A 22,786-nucleotide genomic window follows, 5' to 3' on the forward strand; every position below is an offset into this window, starting at 1 on the left:
GCATTCTTTTCAGCACTAATGTAAACCAGCTATTTTTCCCCTGAATTATCTGAATAACACTATTTTGCCTGTGACATTTTAAGAAGCTTTGAGACATGCTCTGTGCTATAGCTGTGCAGTAAGAGAATTTGTGAACTTTGTTCACCAGGATGTGTTCATGTGAAGTCGTTCTTCCCTTCTTTACAAATTCTTCCTTTCCCTTCTCTTGCTCCTTAGCAGTCCCAGATAAGCAATGCCACCAATGTGATGTGTGCATACTGTATGTCGCTTCACTGTTGAAAGAGTTAATTAGTAAACAAAATGCTGAAATATAGCTTGCTCAGCTATCCCGGATATCTATCTATCCACAAAAATAACTGCAATTTTTAATTCTGTACGGGGAGAAAGGACTTAAAATTCCACATAAATCACCTGCTATAATATTCCACAATCTGACTTTCCCCAGCATGAACCTAGGCAATGAGGCAGCGCTTTTGGTGCGAAGGACAGTATCTCTTGGAGATAGTCTAAGCTACTTGATTATGGTATCTCTAAAATTGCAAACAAAACAGGCAATCAATGCTTTTTGATGTGGACATCTGTCAGCAGAGAAACAACTGCTAATTGTCAAGTAATAACCACACCAGACACTTCCATAGCAGTCATCTTTCTGGAAGTCAAGCATGAAAAAAACTGTTACTCATCCAAGCAGCAAGCATATTTTGTACAGATCTGGCTGCGTTTCTGTAACTGTTTAAAACGCCAAAGCGATATGATGCTCTTTTTATAGATGGATACTTGAGATCAAAATATTTAGCCAAAATATAGCAGTCAGTAATTGGTTTTGTTGGCATGTAATTAAGGTATTTAGCTTTATACTCTAATATTTGTATTTTAGTTTTAGAAGCGATGTAGGTATACTGAGAAAAGGTGCTGATATTCTTACATAAATACAAGCACATGAGGTTTGTAGAGAATTGGTTCAGCGGCAGAACTATCTAGTTGCACTTCACCATTCAGAGAAGTCCTTGCTCCTATAGAAGCACCACAGGAGCTGTCAGTTTGGTAGGTACATGGCTCTATATGAGCTCTGAACGATGTTAAAGCAGTACAGCACTGTCTAAAACCATGTGCGGGGAGGAACAGCTAATTCTCTTTTTATTAAAGGATTGACTCTAGACAGCCTGCCATCTACAAAAACCGTACATGTGATTTCCTAAAGCATCTGCATACCTCCTTTGCAGTGTTGGGCTCATCAGCCCGTTACTGAATTGAAGAGAATGGAAAAAATGGCTGCAACCTCTCCAGAGACACCAGGTAAGGGGATGGCTTCTAATGACTAGTAACCTGAACCAGGTTTGAATTACCCAAAAACTTCTGTAGAGTATCTCTTGTTTAGATGGCACCAGAGCTGCTTGCACTACAGACCGGTTATTTTGCTGTTTACATAGTTTGGCAGTAGTCTAATGATGGATACTGTGTTTGGAGGAGGGAAAAACGCATTTTCTTGAGAACTGCCAGAAGAAAAATATTGGATCATCAGGAAAGAGGGTAAAATCACTCTCATGATTTTCAGCAAACCAGTGAAAAAACTCAACTGCCTAAATATAATGAACTGAGTAACTCCTGCAATCACAGAGAAACTTACACATCAGATACATTCCAGTGCTGCCCACAGACCTAAGCAAAAAAAAAATTAAATCACAAACATTGTGAAGTCTTTTTAATCCATATGGAGTGAAAAGGACATTTACAGAGCAGTAGTACAACCCGTAGTATCGCATCTATTCCCGAGTCTAGCAAAGCCCTTTCACTTTAATGAGGTTGGTCTGCCTCTGTGCTAGGAGGAACGGGCATGGGTACATTTAATGAACCAGCCTGCATCTCTGAGATGCAGAGGCAGGTAGCAATGTGGAAAAGACCCGCCGTGCAGTGGTACGACACGAGTCCAGCGCTCATGTGTCTGGGGAGCACTGGAGACAGCGAGCGAGGGAGAGGGGCATCTTCAACTGTTGTGTCAAAGCCTCAACAAAACACAGGCTCCAGCAGGAGCCCCTGATGGGGATGATGTACTTGTAAAACATTTACATTTCCAGCAGGATGTTTCTAATTAAACTCAATTGGTTTGAGCACCTGCTGGGAGTGACTGCTCTGCACCTCATCTCCCTCTCCTACTTGAGCACAAAGAGGATGCAACTGCCTAGGCTACCACATGGCACTGTGTTCCTTTTGTGCACTGACAGTAATTGAGAAAATGGATGGCAACAGCCGTGTTTTGTGTTTGCTACTGTTCTAGAAAGTGCTTTCTTTTCTCTTCTTTTTTTTTTTCCCCCCAAAGCATGAAACTGCTCAGGTTTTACAGCCCTTTTGCGAGAGTGGGGCTGTAGTTTCCTGACTGTAGGGCATCATGATTGATATCGATAGTAAATCCCTCAGGACTGAGGAAAGTACCCTTACAGATCCTGACTACGATCAGATCGATGGGGAAAGGATGGTATTGAAGCATGCTATGGTTAGTTGTGCAAGGCAGAACAGCCAGCTGTCACTCATTAAACGCTTTTTAGCCTGTCTTATGAGCACAGCCTGACTTGAACATTTTAAGAAAGGGTTTTATTGATACTGTGTTATATTACCTGAAGTATTTATGGTTTTGCCCGGAAAGGCCTAAGCCAACCAAACCTTCAGAGAAAGCTGCTGAAATTGTGTGGACAGCCAGCAGGACTTCTGGTTTGTGACTGCTGTCCTAGGCTCCCCTTCTGCATCTTTAGGGAGCCAGCACTTGTCAGTGAGATGTAAGTCATGCCTCAAAAGAACACTTGAATATATTGGCCTTGTTGTACTGCGGCGTTGCCCTGCTGTGAAATGAGAAAAATGCATTCACTGTGCCATGGCAGCAGGTCAGCATCCCAAATGTTCTCCCCTCCAACAAGCTCGCTGGGTCAGAATAATTCTGTTTTGGATTGTACAGGACAGTCTCCTGGGTAACATGCTTCACAGCAATGCTCGGGGGGAACACGCCCTTGAATGCAAGGCAGTCAATGAGATTTATAATTACCGTGTTTTATAACCTCGTTCATTCAGGCAGGGAAGGATACTGCTGAAGAGATCTCAAACAAGAGAAATGATAGATTTGCAGCTATATAAATAGTTGTTGTTAATATGATTTGAAACCTGGATGGCAGAAGGCCCTCTTTTGTCCACTGTGCTGTCCAGTGTAACACAAAAAAGGCACAGAGTAGTTTTAAACTCAGGCAGCAGCAGGGCATAAAACTCCGACTTCAGCAACCCTCTCCCAGAGAAGGGGATGTAAAATCCACTCTCTATCACCGAAATCTTCTGATTAAGCATTAAGCAAGGTCTTGGCTCAAGGCCAGGTCCCAGCTGTCCCTGTTGCGATAATGACCACCCTCCCTCAGGGTGCTGAGCACGGGCAGAATCCAGCTGCATTTTCACACAGGCACACATGTAAATTGCCTGAACACGGTGGTGTTAATGCTTCTGGGATTACAAACCAAACCTATAGATGTCTCATCAACAGCAAGCTCCATGCAGAATGGGTTTTATTTTCGGAAAAGCCCGGAGGTAAAAAAAATAAAATCTCCTGGTACAGTTTATTTGATGCTTTGTTTTTGAGTGTCCTTGATGCATAACAGCATGCTATCATCTCTAAAGATTAAAAACAATCCCTTCTTATTGCTCTGCTGGGTATTTTCAAAGAAATTCATGCACAGATGAAAACAAATAAAACCAATGCCCAATGGCTCTGCAGAGATCCTGGGCCTCTAGTTTCAGGTAGTCTGGAGACAATTTTAAACAAACACGGACCTTTTAAATCCTTGGCTACAGCTCCAGCGAGGACATGTTGGCAAAACTTCAGTAGCTTTAATGGGGTGAGGCTGGTTGAGGATTTTCAACATCATCTCCATTTTGTGGTTTTTAGGGTATAGCTTATCTAGAATCTTGAGCTTATCATGTGCAATACTGGATTTTCATTATTTTTTAAACTGGAGCTTCAAGTTAAATAGTAACACCTTTGTTCAGGCTTGGTTTAAACAAAAATTCAGAGTAACTAGGTTGGTTTTCATGATGTTAAGGTCTGGGTTTTTTGATGGACTAAGGCACGGGTGGAGAAAGTCACCCTCCTATCATCAGTGCAGGATTAAGGCCCAAAATGACAGAATTAAATGCAGTATAAACCGAGAGCGCCTCGGGCACTGATGAAGGAACAGTTCAGCTCGCTTCAGTTAACATGTCTTTTGCTTTTACTCACTTGGCTTTATTGTTCAGAGGATCTGCCCCAGTAGCAAAATGAAATCCCTCCCCCAGCCTCCACTCTGCTTCCAGCCTTTGCTGCTGGCTAGCTCTGATGGACAGCTGCAGGAGTTTCTTCAGGAGAAATCTGTGTGACACTGCTGCACTTACGAAAATTCTGAAAATAGGCTTTTTTCTTCTTCTTCACTCCTGCTTAGGCACTAGCTTTGCTCAGGCTGAAAAACACTCTGTAGAGGTATACTTGAGGGTTTGGTTTTTAAAGGCTGGGCAAACTCGTTCACAAAGTCACTTGCAAGGCAAAATAACTCCAGACAGAACTAGCGTAAGATGCTCGTGTCAAAGACATGGTGCAAATATTGATTTAGGGGTGGTGGTGGTAGGGAGGGTAACAGGGACAACGTTGAATACAAAACTGCTCTGTTGCTGATAAGCAGCCCCACGATGCAGTGTATGGCAATGCATAGGAAGGAAGCCACAGCAGGTCATGTTCAGATTGTACCTGCTGTACAGTTTCATTCCATTTGAAAAAAAATCTCTTTTATTTTTTCAATTAACTTTATAACTGCTATGAACTGCCCACCTGCTTTGCTGCTGTTGAAGTCTGTTTGCTCTGAAGTCTGTTATGCTGGCTGGGTGTTGAAACCACCCTCAAGTTTTTGGCAAGCAATATCTAAAAAAATCCTCCCATGGCCTCCCCTCACCCTCTTTAAGGGGTTAGACTTGTTGCTTATCAAATATTTTGTCCTCGTTAACCTTGGCCATACCGTATCCTTTGTTGTGGAGGCCAGGGCTGCTGACCACAACTGCTGTTAGTTGGTTGCGTGTGGTGTAAGAGCAGTAGCAGCGGCACTTAAGATGTACAATATCGCAGAAAGCCAGCTGCTTTCAAGGCCGCCTTTGCCTCTTCTCCTTGGGATAGGGATTAGTGGAAGCACAGTGGCTTTGTTTGGGATAGTTACTTTTTATCTCTTCCCTCATCTACCTCTTGCAGTGCTGATTTCCCAACGACCTGGAGGAGCTGTGGAAGCATCAGCTTCTTGTGTTGTGTGCAGTTAGTGAGGGACAGTAATGTTTTAAGCACACTTAGGCTTGTCACAGCTATATGTAGCAGTGCTAGCTACCCGAGGAAGGGGGTGGCATCCACACCTATGAAACTGCTTCCCTAACCCCCTTCCTTGAGAACAACAAATCCTATCTAACATCTCAAGCCTAGGTAGTGTTAAAGGCACAGTATAGGTTTTTCTTCCTTGCCCCAAGCACTAGGATATGCTGCCATAGATACCTAAAAGCCATCATAATTCCTTTTAATTTGAAGGGTTTCACCTTTCACCATCAGCTCTGTGGTATCTGGGCAAGGGAAGTCTCTTCTAAAGAGAGCTCTCTTCAAATAGGAGATGCAGAGAAGCAGTCCCCCGGTTCTTCTCAAACTGTGACAGGCTCTACGACCACTGAGATGGAAAAAGTTTGCAAGTTGTCTAGTTCAAAGTATGCGAAAATAGCAGGGCTGCACTTCCAACAAGGCTGCTCTTCTGCCCCTGTTTGATGCCAGCTTGTGAGAGTGAAATTGAGTAGTGCAAGACTATCAAGATTTAATCCATTTACAGAATTTCAGTTGTATGAATTTGATTTGAAAGGATTTGTGCTACATGTATATATTATGACTTGTCATAGCTGCCTGCATTGACACTACATTATGTGAGCATTTTTATTCCAGAGACTAGCTACACTGATAAAATCCCTTTGTACAGCTGACCAAGCTAAAAATAAATTTATAAAAAATAGGCTGCCTTTTGGCTCAAGGATCTTGCATATAGGCCATTTTTACTTTGTGATGCTGCTATTTTCAATGCTGCTATTTTCTATTTGCTGGTTTGGGAAAGCTGATTTCAAACAATGGGTTACTTCCAAACCATTTCCTTTGATTGTTCTTCATTCACTATTCAAAGTAAGAGATTAGTTAAAAATGGTATATGCTTCCAGTCTGTCTGATTTGCTGTGTCAGCCAGCAAATAATATCTAATAGAGAATTTCTCAGAGAATGCAAAATCTGTGAGCTGAGGAAGTCTTCCAACCACTGGTGACTATGGTGATATCCAAAGAAAAATAATTTAAAGCTGCAGAAATGTGAAATTAACACTTATCTCAAATACTTGCACAATCATTTATTAGTGAAAAGCAGTTCTGAGCTTTCAGGGTTGCTTGTTTGACCGATTTGTGGTATTCTAGGAACAACAGCAAGGAATCCTAAAGTGAGGGTTTCTGCTTCTGAAGCCTAGAAATCTCCAGGGCTTGTGGGTTTTATCAGTCTCTTTCTACATTTATTTACTTTTCTTGCTCTCAAGGCAAGACACTTTTCAGGCAAACAGGATACCAAATGGTCCATGAACCCAGTGCCAAAGATACTGCAGGCACTTTTGCTCTTAATGTGCATGAAATATGTGCAGAACCTCTTACTCTCACTGAAGTCACAAGGAGAACTGATATCTGCTTGTACCGGCAGAAGCCTGTCCTGAACTATCCTCAGGTACATAATCTCAGTTCAGAAAAGATTTAAAAGCTGTGGGATCTGGCTGTATGTTAACAAGTCGATAGACTCTCCTACAACATCAAGTTTTGAGCCTCACAATGCAGTACGGGATCATATATGACTTTAAAAATGCTTTACTGTGGCATTTGTTTAATTTGATGTAGCTTCATTTACCTGTATTAGTCACTCCTGTGCTCTGCCGAGCTGCAGGTGACAGCCTCAAAGAGAAAATATCACTGCCTGCCAATCTGGCACAAAAATTACTATAACTAGAAGTTCAGAAATTGTAGAGATTTTGTTTAGAATAATACTGCTCTCTTATTAAAAACCACACAATCCCATAGAAGTGCCAAACCTGCTCGCCATTAGCTGCTTTGGGAAACACTGCCCAGGGAAATATTTACATAAGGATGAAGCTAACCTTTCTCCTTGTTTAAAAAAATAATCACATTCTCAGAGCTGCTTGAGAATTTATTTTAAATGCAATTCATAGTTCATCCTTCGCTACCAATTAGGTTTGGCCAGGTTGGTATGTTATGCGTAAATGTGCTGAACAAGTGCTATATTTCAGCCGAACGCTGCCTCTTTAGTGCTGGTTCATGTCATGTTCAATGAAGGTGTTAAGGTCTGCAATACATAGATTGGCTTGACAGGTTGTGGAGAAGATGGGGGAGCTGTTGCTTTTAACACAAGGAGAGACAGACCACAAGGATAAGTTTACCCCTGAATGGTAACAGCGTTTGCCGTGCTAATAAATGGAGTAGCAGCTTTTCATAATCCCCAGGGTTAACAGCCCCAGACACACGAGAGCCAAAGCACAGGCAATGGTTTCGCAGTGGCTCTCCATTTCAGTTATCCAGCGCTGCCCTCGCTCAGCCTCCCGCTCTGCTCGCTTTAGGATCACTAACTGCTTACAAACAAGGTTTCACTCTTTCAACAAATTAGACTCTTCCTGCCTTGGCCTGGCTACTTCTGCAAGGAAAGTCCTCTTGAGAATCTGGCTCTTCATTTTCACACTCCGCTCTAGCCTGGAGCACAGCCCACTTACCAAACGGCATTGGGGACCTGTCCCCTTTCCAAAGCACCAGACACCAACCAGAAGAGATTGCTCAAGGGACACAGGAGATGCTCCTTCCATCTAGGGTTTCATAACCAAATCTGACCCTGTTAAACCAGCTGACGCTACATTTCTTGTAGCTCTGAGGTACACAAATGTGTATGCATACACACACATTTACTTCCCTGCTGTAGGCCACCGATGATGCCAGAACCATTCCAGCAGCTTGCCTGCTTACAAACAAACACTGAAAGCACAAAATCATGAGGTCACACCAGGGTCCCTCCTATCAAAGGTGTCTTACTCCAACAGCTTTCCAATGACTAGTCATTTCCCAACAGGTCTCACTTTATCACATTTCTCTGCTTTTGTTCATGTTGCCTTGGGCAATATCCTTCTTTACTGTCTACAATGTGGAAAAAAATACTGAACACTGTGTGGCTTTCTGTACAAAGGGCACTGTGGGTTACTGAAAAATTCAGAGCTGATACCAAAATCTCAGCGTAACTCAGAGATGGCAGCTCTATATTTTATTTAAGCACTGACTAAAATTAATCTTTTACTTATTCTGAGTGTAAAAGTCTTAACTTGCTGCAAGTGATCATTATGTGTGATTTGCCTCTGGCCCTTAACGATGCGGTCTTGCTTGTCACTTCAGTGCCCCAGGCTCGCTGGAGCTTTAAGAGGAATTGCATTTGCTGAACAGTGACATCTTGCACCTGGGATGGAATATCCCCACGCAACTGTACAGGCTGGACGCCAACTGGGGAGAAGCAGCTCTACAGAAAAGGACTTAGGGATGCTGGTGGACAACAACTGCACAGGAGTCAGCAGGGCGGCCATGCAGTGCTGAAGGCTAATGGCATACTGCACTGCGTTAGGTAATGCATCACAGCAGACTGAAGTAGTTATTCCCTTCTATGTGGCATTTGTGAGACAGGATTTGGAGTGCTGTCACCAGTTTTGGGTTCCCCAGTACCAAAAAGATGATGACAAACTGGAGAAGGGCAGGTGGAGGGCCACTGAGATGGCTGGGGGGACTGTGATATTATGAAGAGTCTGAGAGAGGAGCATTTATTCAGCCTTTCCCTCTCCAGGCTGAGGAGGTATCTGATTGCCACCTTCAGCTACCTAATGGGTGACTGGAAAAAAGATAGCACTAAACTTTTCTCAGAGGTGCTCAGTTGCAACAGATTAAGGTGCAGCAAGGGAAATTCTGGTTGATTAGCTATTAAGAAAAAATTCTTCACAAGGAGTGGTGCAGCACATCAGAACATGGCCCCAGAGAGGTGATGGAATATCCATCCTTGGAAATACTCAAAGCTCAGCTGGACACAGCCCCGAGCAACCTGCTCTACATTTGAAGTTGGCCCCACTGTGAGCAGGAGGTGGGACCAGATGACCTCCAGAGGAAAGGTCCTTTCTCACCTAAACTCTTCCATGATTCTAATGTGCCTCATGACATGTGCACTAAGATATTAAGCGCACTTAATATATCATCACTGGTGTCAGGTATCATCAACACTTTAATCAGCTGGAACACTGCCGAACTGACTCAAATACTGTACATCTTGTCCAAATGCAATTAAAAAGGCACAAGGCAGTTTCTGTGTATCTCAATTAGCCTTGTACCATGCATGTTGACATTCAAAATTAGCTGACTTGGAGGCCTGTTCCCCACTCAATTCAGAGCTTACATTGAGCTTGCCTGGTTTGTTGTAAAACTTACTAAGGTTCACAAAGTAAGGCCCTTCTTCAGAGTCACATTAACCACAATTTGGATTTTTGGGGAATCAAAAGAAAAGCTCACACAGTACAAACCTAACGAATCAAACTCTAAAAGATAACGTTCCTGAATAAAGCAGCAAACCTCACATAGAGCTCCACAGACCTGCCTCTTCTTTTATTGCTCTGCTCTTAGGATGTAAGAGATGCAGCGGGCAGTGACGTCTCTCCCACACTGGCATCTATTATTGTAATGCTAAGTGCTAGCTCCTATCACCCCCATAATCCTGTTTAGGAAGCTCTGCTACAGCATTTATGTTCTTATCTTTGTTTAGTCAATGCTGGCAAATAAAAGCATAAACAAATAATCTCCACTGTACAGCCTGGCACTACTGAGATGCTGCCATATGTGTTCCAGTTGATTTTTATTTGCAGTCTTTTATGCTGGTAACAATCTTGGAAAGCAGATACAGCCCAGTAAGTGATGCAACTGTAAACCTGATGTTTTTATGAGCCTACTCTTTGTATTAAAATGAATGCTGAACAGGTGAACGCAAGCAATGAGAGAACTGGGCTAAATATGAAAACATCAATGTAGTAATTTCTCTGGAACAAGTCAATGTAATTTCACCTTATTTCCTGCCTTAGGCCAATGCACCAGATACTCAACTCATGTGACTAATTTAAAGAGGTATGTGATCTATACAGATAGGCACCCACTTTAATTGCACAGTCTCCCTATATCTTCAGGGGAAGAACAGAGGTAGACTCTTCCATAAGGCAATGCAGAGCAGAAGCCTACCAAAAGGGGCTCTGCACCAACCTTGGAGAAGTCCCTCTCTCCAGACAACAGGTGGAGAGAGTGACCAATGCATCTACCTAAGCTAAAGGCTGAGAACTAGGCAACGCGAATTTTCACCTACGACTTAAAAGCACTTAAAATGGAAGTGCCACCTCAGACTCTCAGAAGCAAAGAAGTATAAAAGCCCGTTGTTTTATTTATTTATTACAAAGCCAATGGCTATTAAGTAAAGCACGAGAAAAAAAACTACTACCCATCCGACTTCCAAAAATACTAGTAATGAGGACCAATTTAGGCAAACATTATATTCGACAATGCCAGTGAACTGCATGACTCCAGAAAGCAACCACAAGACAGAGATGCTCAAGCCTGTTTCTGATTAAGCAGCTCCCAGTTGGTATGCTGCGCGCAACGACTGTCTCCAGTCCGTGCCCTTCCTGATGGAGGAAAGGCTCGCCTAACTACACTGGTCATAAATCTCCCCACTGAAAGGTGATTAGCTTGAAAATCCCCTGTTGTTCTGTCAGGAAGCCATACAGAAGAGTTGCAAATCCATTAAATTACATCTTGCAGATATGTATCTAAGGAGAACACATGGCATTTGGTGATATATGGAAACTACCACATTATATCTTCAGACGGCTTATACGAGTATCTCTTTCCAAATTAACATTCTTGCCATCTGATTCTTATTAGACTCACTCAACTGTTCCGTTAATCTTATATTTTTCCTCCCAAGGGATTAACATTGATTTTTTGTCTTGCACACACACAGGAAGGTCATACTGTTTCCTACAGGGTGGATTCATTCAATAAGGAACTACGCTATTAAACCTGACTCGACGTTATTGTCAATAGAGCTGAGCTGCCACAATGCTGCTTAGTTTTAAGAGAATTTCAATGCAACTCTCCTGGGTCCAGCTACATCCATCATTCCACTCCATGATACACACAAGCCATTTGACAACTCATTAAAAATATATATAAAAAATGGAGGTCAGCGCTGTGTTCCAGGGAAGCCCTACTAACGTTCAAACTCCACATCTAATTTAAAAAAGAATAAAACTCAAAATAATTACAAAATGCTCCTGGGAATAGAAGCTTCAACAGAAAAAGGAGATAGGAAGGCAGGAGCGCAGGTGGGCCTGCAAGACATTTTTAGCTGGACACCCTGGGTTTCAGATCACATGTGAGGACAGTATGAATTCAGTCACTGGCGGTCTGGGCAGCGCAGCCTGCACGCCAGAACGGGCAAGCGCTGTTTTGGATCTGGTTAAGTCTGACTTACAGGGACCTTTGGGGCTGCCTCCCCGCTTCCTTGTAAATTGATCCAGCTCCAGCATAAAAGGGGTGAGATTGTTCTTCCCACATCTCGTCCTGGAAGGCTGCTCCAGAACCTCTCTGCACCGATGGCTGGGAACCCTCTTCAATCTCCAGTACCAATTTATAGCAGATAAAGCTGCATCCTTTAGTTGATTCAGCTTTTCTCTCCTCACAGCTTTCACTATTAGTTTCCACACGTACCTGCAGAGAGCAAATGTATCCCTTCCCAGTCTTTATTTTGCTACCCTGACAAGTAAAGCTCTCTCTTGCCCATCCCTGACCATCGTAGGCAGTTTGGGTTCTTTTCCCTGCTCTTTTTCCAGCCGGGGCTTCTCTCTCTTTTTTGCAAAAACATAGGCAAAAGTCACATTAGCAATATTAAACAGCAGCTCATTGATAGACTGGAGCTTTATAGAAGCATGGGGAAGGACAAGAGGAAAGGAGCAAGAGGAGTGTTTTCAACATGTAAAAAATGCACAAGTTTAGACGTCACAAAGAACAAACAGGAAACCTGTATTAAGTTCCTGCCTCAGGAGTCGAATTTTCCAAAGTGCTGAGGAGTTCCTCTACATTTCTTGGTCCTGGATTGTTTGTTCTGTTGTTTTCAGACACTCCTTCAACACCACTGGAACAAGCTTCTGCCCTAAGTGCACTTTCAGATTCTTTGTAGTGAATTTTACCTTTCTTGGATAAAATAGCAAATAAATAGCATTGAAAGAGCGTTCTGCGGCAAATCACGGTGGGGCTCATCTCCTATAGAAACGTGCAAGGCAGAGAGGGATGGAAAAGGAAGAAACAACCTGTTGAACAGCTAATGGAAGAGAAGAGAAGTGATTTTAACTGTCTCTGAATGGTCAATGCTTTACCTCGGTATTTTAAAGTAAGCAGCAGTCTGTGCTTTTTGCTGTTTCTTCTATGTCCCTTCCAATTCTTTCCCCTCCCTTTCTCTCTTATATGCCTATATATCACCGTTTGCCTGTTCTCCAAAAGTACTGGAGAAATACAGTGCATTGAGCGGAAAAAAAATTGTGAGAAAAATTGTTAACAGCCTATAGGGATTTCCCCACATCAAGGGAAAACTTATGGGGTGGGCTAAACTATTTAAATGTTTTGTATTATCAGAGTAGTCCAGAAATATCCTATTGGAGACTAGGACTTAGCAAATTCACCCTTCCAGTGTTTTCTTGTACACTCCATATTAGGTAGACCTAAGAGAGTCCCAGAGTCTGTAGCTCTGCATCACAGAAGACGTCACTGGTCTTCCTTTGGGTTGCTAGAATCTCCTGTTGACTGTCGTTATTACTTACTTAATTAAGAAAGGAAAAAAAAAAACCAAAGGCACTTCGTTCAAGGTTGCTCCATTTTTGGAAAGGCTTGTAATGACTATCTACTCGAATGCTTTTTCTACCTTTAGGTCTGTCATCTCTCTGAAAAATCGCAACCCCTTCTCACCAGGGGAAACTGCAGAACTGTACTGGTACAAAGATGTTCTGCTTGCACTGAATTTGCAGAGCAGAAGGATACATTCACTATCAGAGAAAGGAAGCACCCTCCCTCCCCCCCCTGCTAAAAGCTATTTTTTGCAGGCGTTGTCATATCTTATCCTCAGGAAGAGAAGAGGGCTATGCTAGAAAGTCCTCACATTCACATTTGCTTCTGTTTACTCTGTCCTTCACAGCACCGCTGTAACAATTCATCAGTACAATGGAGGGCAAGGCACAACACACAGGCAAGGCAGACTCCTCTAATGAAAACAAATCCTTGCGAGAAGAAGAAATGGTTCACAGACCTGCCTCCTAAATCCCACTCCCATCGCAATAATGTTTTCATCACTACTTACATTTAGGGAAATAAGGGTACTCAGAGCTGTAAAGCACATCATTTGTGCTGAACAGTCGCAGTACTTTGCCCAAAATAATTTGTGGTCCAAAAGCCCAAATGAATAAAGCACCATAGGAATCAAGACATATAATTAGAATAAATAAGATTTTGCGCTGACAGAGCGCCTGTCATCTGAAAGTATGCGCAGATATTAATTAAACTTCACAAACCCCAGATGAAGTAGATTAGTAGCTTCACCCCTGTTTTACAGAGGTTTAAAGTGTGACACAATCACAGCTGAAAGTGCAGCGGAGCTGGCCATGCTGGGGATGGCGAGAGCCAGGGCTCCACCTCCTCTCCAGCCCTCTTCAGCGAATTGCCTTCAATGGAAAATGACTGAGTTGCAGTTCTTCGCTCTCTGGAAGAGGAAGGACCCACCCTGTTGCACAACAGTAGCAAAGCTCTTGCCTGAAGTGTTTTGATGAATACCATGAAACGGTGCTTAGTTTGGGAAGAGAATCCAGCAGCTCGCTCGCTCTCCTACATTTGCTTTGGGTGCTCTCTCTCGCTCTTTCTAAAATGCCAAGAGATCGCCTCTGCGTCAGCACCCCCCACAAACAGTCCTAATAACATGGCTCGTGGCTTCTCAGGTTTGGAGAACATGGCATACGTAATAACTACTTTAATTTGCAATGTTGGGTTTTATTTTTCTATTTCCATGCATTTTATTATACTATAACTCAGAAGCCACACCAACCTAGGATCACACAGACGCAATGTAATTAAAAACTATAGTCAATACCTACATCAAAACCTTAAAATAACCCTCTCTTGAAGCACGTTTTACATACAGAAATTCTGGATAATAAATATAGATAAATAAACACATCTGATACCATCCAAAAATATTAAAATAATAAACTCGTTGTATATATGTATTTAAGAAAAAACTTTAAAAAACAGTGTTACTAGTAAAGCATCAGTTGTTTTGTATGTCAAAGAACAGTTAGAAATTCATTTTGCTGTCATTACCTACTGAAGTTCAAGTTCTTATGACAGCAATTTCTTAAAGATTCCCTTTAAGTATTTGTTTAAGTAGTAGCTGTGATAATGAAAAACATTCTCAGCATCACAAAAGTAGTACAACTGTCCATTTAACCAAAATTACCCAGTCCCTAACTCTGCTTATCACCTTTGCCAAAACAAGAGCAGGGGAGCATCAAATGCAGTTAGGAAGAAATATCTCCAGAACAAATAAAAACAGGTCGCTCATTGTATCTCTAGATACAATTATCCGCCTAATTACACTTCGGACAAATGCACAGTTTTCCTAACTACAGGGGGATGCATTTTAACTGTGAAGTTCAATTCTCTGTACACAAATATAAAAATCTGAGGCAAGAAATGTCACTAGAAAATGGAAACAGACCACGGCATACTTATCTACAAAACAGCAAACAAATTGGATAAACTACAGACATAAAGCAGCTCCTTAGATGATAACTCACTCTATTAATGTGAAAACTATGCTCTTTTGTTCCCACATTTAAGCACAGAAATCACTCTAACTTCAGCTTTCAAGGTAAAAATGCTTTTAATTAGGGTCCTAACTACCTTACAAGACATACAGACCTTGGTATGATGGAGCTATAATAATTCACCAATGCTGAGAATCTGCCCCATGATTTGTGTGATTACTTCATTGCAGCATGAAACAAATCCCCAAGGAAGTAACGCATGTCATCGTTAAAAATATTAAGCAATCAAGCCATGTTTTTATTATGTGAATAGATGCCTTTGAAAACAAGGATGCATGCACCATACTGTGAGGTAAAATGAAATAAATGAACAGAAATAATTCATTTCCATGTTCTAATCAGTGGAAACTGTAGTCTTCAAATTATCCTGATGCTACCAAATGCGAGTCTGGAGACAATAGGTTGACTCTTTTACTAAAATGAACATGAAATTGCATCCTAAGTACACAATGAAGGCCAAATTAAACAGTCCAAGACTCTTTGTAAAGGCTCTTTCTTTTTATTCAGCCCTTGCATCCAACTGAAGAGTTAAGAGCAGAGGATTTAAACAAGGCATGATATAGTTTTTAAACGCTCAAATCTAATCGAAAGCAATGTACTTATCTTAGACAAAAGGAACAAAATCTATACAAAAACCTGTTCTCAATCAAGCTCTTCAGCTTCTAGCATTACCAGCAGAGAGAAATTTGTGTATCATCAGCTAAAAGGATGTCTCTGGCAAGCAGAATGAAGAATATATATCAAAGTCTAGAACTGCATGCTTGCTGGCTGTGTTGTATTCACAGACTGGGACACTGACATCTCTGCAAGGACCCGAGACAACATCGTTACACTGTTTCCTGCTATTATAAATCACCATGCATTCACTAGAGATGCTGACTGTTCAGAAAAAAATCTAGCCCCTACAGGTGCGAGGAGATGGAAACAGAGCTGCGATAACGAGATCATGTTAATATAAAACATTTGAAAAAGAACATTGTATTTGTATGAAAATGTATATAGGTAATAATTATATGAGTAGAAGAACACAGGACAGTGAGGTTTTTTTTAACACTGAGTCTACAACACTGCCTTTGAAGCTAAGTTAATTTTTTATAAGCGCATTATTTGCTTTATCCTTCTCATCTTAAAAAGAACTGTAAGAAGTTCAGAGAGAGGCATCGGCAATAATGAAAGGCATGCAACTGGTTCGGTGATAAATATCTATAAAATCAATAATGGGAAGGAGGATGAATAAGAATCAGTGGTGTGTTATGTCTTCCAAAATAAGAACAAGGTGCTTCAGTGTGGCTAAGAAGCACTGCATCAAGAACATACAAAATTCAGCAGTTCTTTGTACAGTGGAAAGCAGATCTGCAGGTCTCCTTGCTGAAGGGTACTGTGAATGCTGAAAGCTAACACAGGCTCAAGACAAGTTCACGAAGGAGAAATCCACTGTAAATTACTAAGCAAGTAGAATCTACGTCTACTTCAGGATGTCGCTGAGCTGAGTCATAACCTTAGAAGTACCATATAAGCCTGCCCTGCTCTCATTCTTTCCTAGGCACTTCCTCATGCTGCTGTTGGAGAGAAGGACTAGTTGAACCTTGGGTCTGACAGTCATGCCAATGTTACGTTTAGTATCTACTTGCCGAAAAAATTCCTGGTATTAGCTTCAGATTCAGTTTGGGGGGATGACTGGATGGAAAGCAGCGTTGCAGAAAAGGACCTAGTGGACAACAAGCTGGCCATGAGCCAGCAATGCACCCTTGCAGCAAAGGCAGCTAACGGGGCTGCATTAGGAGGAGCATTGCCAGAAGGTCGAGGGATGTGATCCTTCCCCTCTACTCAGCACTGGTGAGGCCACACCTGGAGTACTGTGTCCAGTTCTGGGCTTCCCAGTACAAGAAGGACATGGACATACTGGAGAGAGTCCAGCAAAGGGCCACTGAGATCATTAAGAGACTGGAGCATGTCTCGTACAAGGAGAAGCCGAGAGAGCTGGGACTGTTCAGCCTGTAGAAGAGAAGTCTCAGGTGGGACCTTATCAATACGGTAAAATATCTGATGGTAAGGTGTAAAGAAGATGGAGCCAGACTCTTCTCAGTGGTATCCAGTGACTGGATGGGCACAAACTGAAATACAAGAAATTCTATTTAAACATGACAAAAAGCTTTGTTTATTGGTGGTTGGACTACATGATCTCCCAAGATCCCTTCCAACCTCAACCATTCCATGATTTTGCTATGTGGCTGATACCTCCCAAACTGCATTTACCATAGGAACTTCTCCAAAAAATAACCAGGCCTTCCTGGGGAAAGGCCAAAATCTACACTAATCTCAGAAAACAAGGGTCACAAAACAGCTTACAGTCAATTTGTTGGCCCAGCTTAGGTAATTTAAACTCAGGTGAGTGGGAAGCTTGTTTTTCCAACTTCAGTTGGAGGGTACTACATGACTACTTTTACTACATGTAAAGCCCTTCTGCATGGCTGCCGATCTTATGTTTTGTGGTGCAGATGACAGTCTAAGAAAAAGCAGAACTCTCATGATTAGCCAACCGGTGTTACCTGTGTATTGTATTTGACTTGATTATGGAACAAATCAAATGTGTTTTCACTAGATTATGTTTTCCACCCATTTATGTGGTCACGAAATACATTATGAAGACTGCTTTCCATTTTAACCTTCACAAAAACTCACCAAACAAAACCCAATATATATTTCACTTTGTTTCACTATCAAGCATGGGGATGAGGCAGTGCAGACAGCTACGTGGCATTCTGATAATAACTTTATCATCCTTGCCCCAGCCTCCAAGAGAAGTGAGGAATCATTACAATCTTCCACTACAATCACTAAGACTCAAGTATGAGTCAAGCGAATTTTTTTTTCTTTGTTTTGACAGTATTTTTTTGTTCTTTTCATTAAATCTGGTACAGTGATGGAGATGAGGGTGCCCATTTCCTTCCCTTTTAAATACACAACTCACTCTCTTCTTCCACGAACTAAAACATGTTGAGAATTGCTCTAACTCGACAAAGTGCTATGTGAGATGCATGCTGGGCAGAAGTCTTCTGAATATCTCAGTATGTTTTCAGTTTATCTTGCAATATTACATATGGAGCTTTAGGACTCAAATCCAACATGCTGGCATTGATTTTCTCCACCTCTGAATCAAAAGGGAGAATGGTACTGTATGCACTGAAATACTGTGGCTGGGAACTAGCAAATTTCAATGTCTTTCTCTAGTGACATACAGGTAGGTGGATTTGTGTATCGCTTTACAAGGAGGTGTCATCTGCCCTGGCTTATGTTATGTTTTCTGACTTGGTTGGGCACATGTCGATTTTGTTATCGCCATCCCAGAGCTGTGTATATCATGATGTTATATAACCAAATTTGGTACATACTGAAAGAAGCAAGCCGTAGTTATTTGGTTTAGAAATGTGCTGTCAGAGATTAGTATCTGGCATGGCTGACTAGTCACAGTGTAAGACAAGGAGATATGGGCTAAGCTCTTGTTTCTGGACCAGTGAAGATACCTACTCAGTGGAAACTCCATCAGCCCCCCTGGCAGGGAGAAGTGCTCTACGATCTTTGCAAGCAGGCCCCAGAAGGAGCCTGTGAAAGGGAAGACAAAGAAAAGAACAGGGCTGTTCTAGTAAAGGAAGGGAAGACAGAAATGTGTGACACAAAATGAGGAGAAACGTGGAAAAACACCCTAGCAAGTTGTATTTCCTAAAGAGCACTGTGGTCTTACAGTATGTGTTTTTTCAAAATGAAAACAGAACTCCTCAACAAATGTGCTTCCTTAAATTAGGTATTAGCCAGTAGTATTTACTTTGTAGAGGTCATTGGTGGATTCTTAATACAGGCTTAAGGATCCTGTGGCATCACTTACAAACTGCAAGCGCTAGCAAGAAGCAGCACAACTATGTGGTGTTTTCAATGTACCTGTGGTTTCCTAACCACAGTATCAGACACCAAGTGCCAACAGCCCCTATGATGAAAGAGAGTGTGCTACCCACCTCATCAGATGCAGTCAGCACTGCAGTCCTGCTGTACGGCGCTGCTCTTCCATGCAGCAGCATACTTTATATGGAAAGCACACTGATTTCACAGCTATTGTAAACACCCTACAGTCACAGTAAAACACAGCCATTTTCAGCTACACAGAGAAAGAGCTTGTGTTTATTATGGTGGTGACTCTACCCTGTGTAAAAGTGAAGTTACTAACGCGCAATGGACTCATTCATTGCTAGATCTGTACCCTTCATTTAAAGCCAGCAACACTCTTCAGGTTGGAAGTTTCCAAATATAGCTTTGACAACCCAGTTCTGAGAGCCCAGGGGAAGGGACATGACTACTTTGCTAATTGATGCTGATACACCAGGGAGAGTCGGCATTGTCTACAGCAGAGTTTTCCCTTAAAGTGGACTAGGTCAGTTGGATGGCAGTTGCACTAAGTCAAACAGTAACTCTCATAACCAGACCCTCTTTCCCTAAATTATTACACATCCACAACAGTATTACTACAGCGGGAAAACTATGTACTCAAATGTTTGGGGAGACCAGCACTGAAACAGCACGTGTGAATTTAATTTCAGCTGCCTGTGTATGTGTCTTGCATAGTTTCAAGCCACTTGGAACTACCTGATAATCTAGTTTGGCCTCTTGCATAATCCAAGACATAGATTTCCTTCTGGTAGGGAACTGAACATACTGTGCTCAAGAACTTGTATTTTTAATAAAAGTACAGCTAGTACTTGGCTAATACATACATTTCAGAAAGACATCCAGTCTTCTGATGGCATCAAGGAGATGCAGAATTTACCACTTGTTACATTATATCCTCAATTGCATAAACCCAGTCTCAAGTTCTCCATGGGGACACTGTCTCATTCACTACATAGGACGAAATCACTTAGCTAGCAGCCATTCAATATTTAATTTTTGCCCTTTTTATTTGATGCATAGCCCTAAAAGCCTTGTTTACTGCAAATTATTCCAGCTCTGTTCTGAAGGCAGAACGATTAATTTCTTTACAAGCTTTTCTATAGTGCTCATCAGATGCTTTTAATTTGTTATGTGCAATTTCCTAGCTTTTGGAAAAGCATACAAAGGAATGCCATTATGTGGCATTCTATAACTACTGCCATGATTCATATCAGCAGGGATAGACCAGACCTTTGCTATCTTAGCTAACAGGTGTAAACCACAGGCTGCCAGCATGGCCAAGCTAAAGGAGATGCACATGCTTAAGCAAGTGATTTTCACTGGTATTTGCTGGCACCAGGATAGGAAGATTCAGTATTTTAACGAGACTGAAGGCTATGGAGTAGAAGTACTCTTACAAGTTCACGCTCCTTTACCTCTCTCATAAGACTGACCCTTTTAATTCATCCTTTCCAACATGCCCACCCCTCAAATCATGTGTCTCAGCCTGGTTCCTTAACCCAGTCTCATTCTTCTTATCTATCCAGTCTTATCCAGTGTTGCCTATCTTATTATTTTCTATCCATCCTTATTTCTCTCACTTTGTTATTGAGTTTCTTTCCTCTTCCCTACTTGCTTATGGACTGAGTCTCTGCCCCTAAATTCCCCATCTCACTGTCTTTTTCACCTCTCCTAAATTTTACTTCCATCCCTTGACTAAGAGATGATGGAGCTTACTGGGGTTTGAGAGGAATGAGCATTCACAGACTCCTTAGAGGTTTCAGAAATACATATCTGCTAAGCACATATAAAATGTGTTTTTTAAAGGTTATAACTGGGATAACTTAGGAAAGATTTTCTTAGGGATGGTAAAAAGCACATTAATATGTTACAAAGACTACCCATTCCTGACAAAACCTGGAGACAATAAAGCACAGTAAAGAAGATGCCACAGAAGCCTTTAAGGTCTCTTCTTTAGCCTCGTTTTCAGAAACAGTTAAGCCATGTTGGGTGACATTTCCCAAAGTAAATTGGGCCAGAGCAGATGTGCATCTCAGAAATTTTTATTCCAAATGACTATAGTTTCAGAAAATTGCAAGCAACTGAAATGGGAAGACACAGTATGTGGTTCTGCCCATAAAATAAGACAAAAATGAAAGCTATTAGTATCATGTTGGCATCGAACGTGATGGCTGCTCTGATACCAGTGACTTGCCTGAAATCATGACACAAACTGAGCAAAGAATGTCATTCTGTCTTGCCCGGTTTTTACCGACTGATTTTGTAAAGGTTGGATCACAGCAACAAAGTACTATTATTGCCCCATATAAGCCTGATATGCGCACAGCTGTTCTGTAATCTTCTCCTGACATATGCACCAGCTATTCATTTGCTGGTTTTGCACTGAACATTCATTATTACCAAATATCTCATCCCTTGCCTGTAGGTTCTACTATTTTCTCTCAATTATAACTTCACATTTGTCCTCTTGTGCACTGATACCCCTTCAGTTTTGGAGTTGCCTGCAAACCTCATCAGGACCAAATGTATGCCAGGAAACCCAAATCTGCTAGCAAAGACAAAAAGTGGTCACATGGATATAGAATTCCTGTAAAAATTAGTCAGGAAAGACTTCTAAAATCTCAGAGAGACCTAGTAAGGGCTACAGTTAACAAGACACATCATTGATGATTAACTGTTCTGATTTCATAAGAGAAGTGGGTTTCGGTCTTCCACAAAGCTCCCTGTATTATTATTATTATTAAGCTCTAGGCCCTGTGTCGGTAAATAAGTTTGTTGTGGGAATGGTGCAACAGAAAAAATACTTGCTGGATAGGAGTGTTACCAAAAAACCCCACAAATGTGGAGTCACTGCCCCTACACAAGGTTGGAGCTAAGCCGCAGCTTAAAACAATAACAGATTAATTTTATCGTAATCTCATAGTTTATCTTGATTTGAGGAGACACAAGACTCCAGCCCAAGGTTTACAAACGCCATATGTATCTATATTCTACAGTTATTTAGTTCAGAGCTTTCAAACGTTAGTGTACTGCTTATTTAAAAGTTAGCAGGAAAAGCAGCAAAGAGAAAGCAGTGAATTGAATTCCAAAACTATCAGCCTTTGTCAATTAAAATATTTACTTTTGACACAAGTCCTAATTAGTTAAAAACATTCAATCCAGTCTTAAAATAGAGGTTCAAGCTACCCAATTTATTCTTGGAACAGTCATTTGCTCTCAGGATTAGGAAGACAATGGCTTCCAGAGCAAGCATGAGCCCTCTCCCCTCTTATTACAGTTAATCAGGAACATAAATACTATAATGGAGCTGAGCCCCTGCAAACTCACCAGGCTGTGCATAATTTCCACTCCAGCTGGATTCACTGTGAGCGCTTCATCATACAATTGCCTAGCCTCCTCCAAATTGCCTTTCATCTCTGCAAGCCTCCCACGCATGTACAGTACAGCATGAGATGTGGGGAAAAGACTAGCTGCCTCCTGGATACAAAAGCCTGCTTCTTTGAGATGCTGTTGTTCCATGAAGAGTTCCGCTAAAAAAAAAAAACAACAAAAAACAAAAACAAAAACCAGAAAACACCCTACTATTAGTTGAAATAAGTCAGAGACCTTTCTTCACATTAATTACATATCACCTCCCTTAAGCGTATTAAAACATGAGGCCATGATCCTGCACAGTGCTACTGCTATGGTTAGTGCTTACTATCACAAGTGGATTCACTGAGTGGATCTTTTTTTAATGCTAAGGGCTCTATCAGATGTTCATGGACATCTTTAGGTGTTTTCCTGACAGAAGATGGCCTTAA

General features: G+C 41.6%; 1 protein-coding gene across 4 annotated transcripts in view; it reads right to left on the reverse strand.

The window, feature by feature from the left end:
• TTC7A (tetratricopeptide repeat domain 7A) overlaps nt 1–22,786 on the reverse strand; it is a 181,827-nt gene that overhangs the window by 17,122 nt on the left and 141,919 nt on the right. For 3 of the 4 annotated variants that reach the window (XM_075146846.1, XM_075146845.1, XM_075146848.1), the window contains one exon: nt 22,311–22,513. The exons of the other annotated variant lie outside the window; for it this stretch is intronic. In XM_075146846.1, the coding sequence (XP_075002947.1) occupies nt 22,311–22,513 (203 nt within the window). The remainder of the gene's footprint in view (nt 1–22,310; nt 22,514–22,786) is intronic. 4 annotated transcript variants of the gene reach the window in all.

This window comes from Calonectris borealis, chromosome 3 (genome assembly GCF_964195595.1).
Source record: "Calonectris borealis chromosome 3, bCalBor7.hap1.2, whole genome shotgun sequence".
Taxonomy (NCBI): domain Eukaryota; kingdom Metazoa; phylum Chordata; class Aves; order Procellariiformes; family Procellariidae; genus Calonectris; species Calonectris borealis.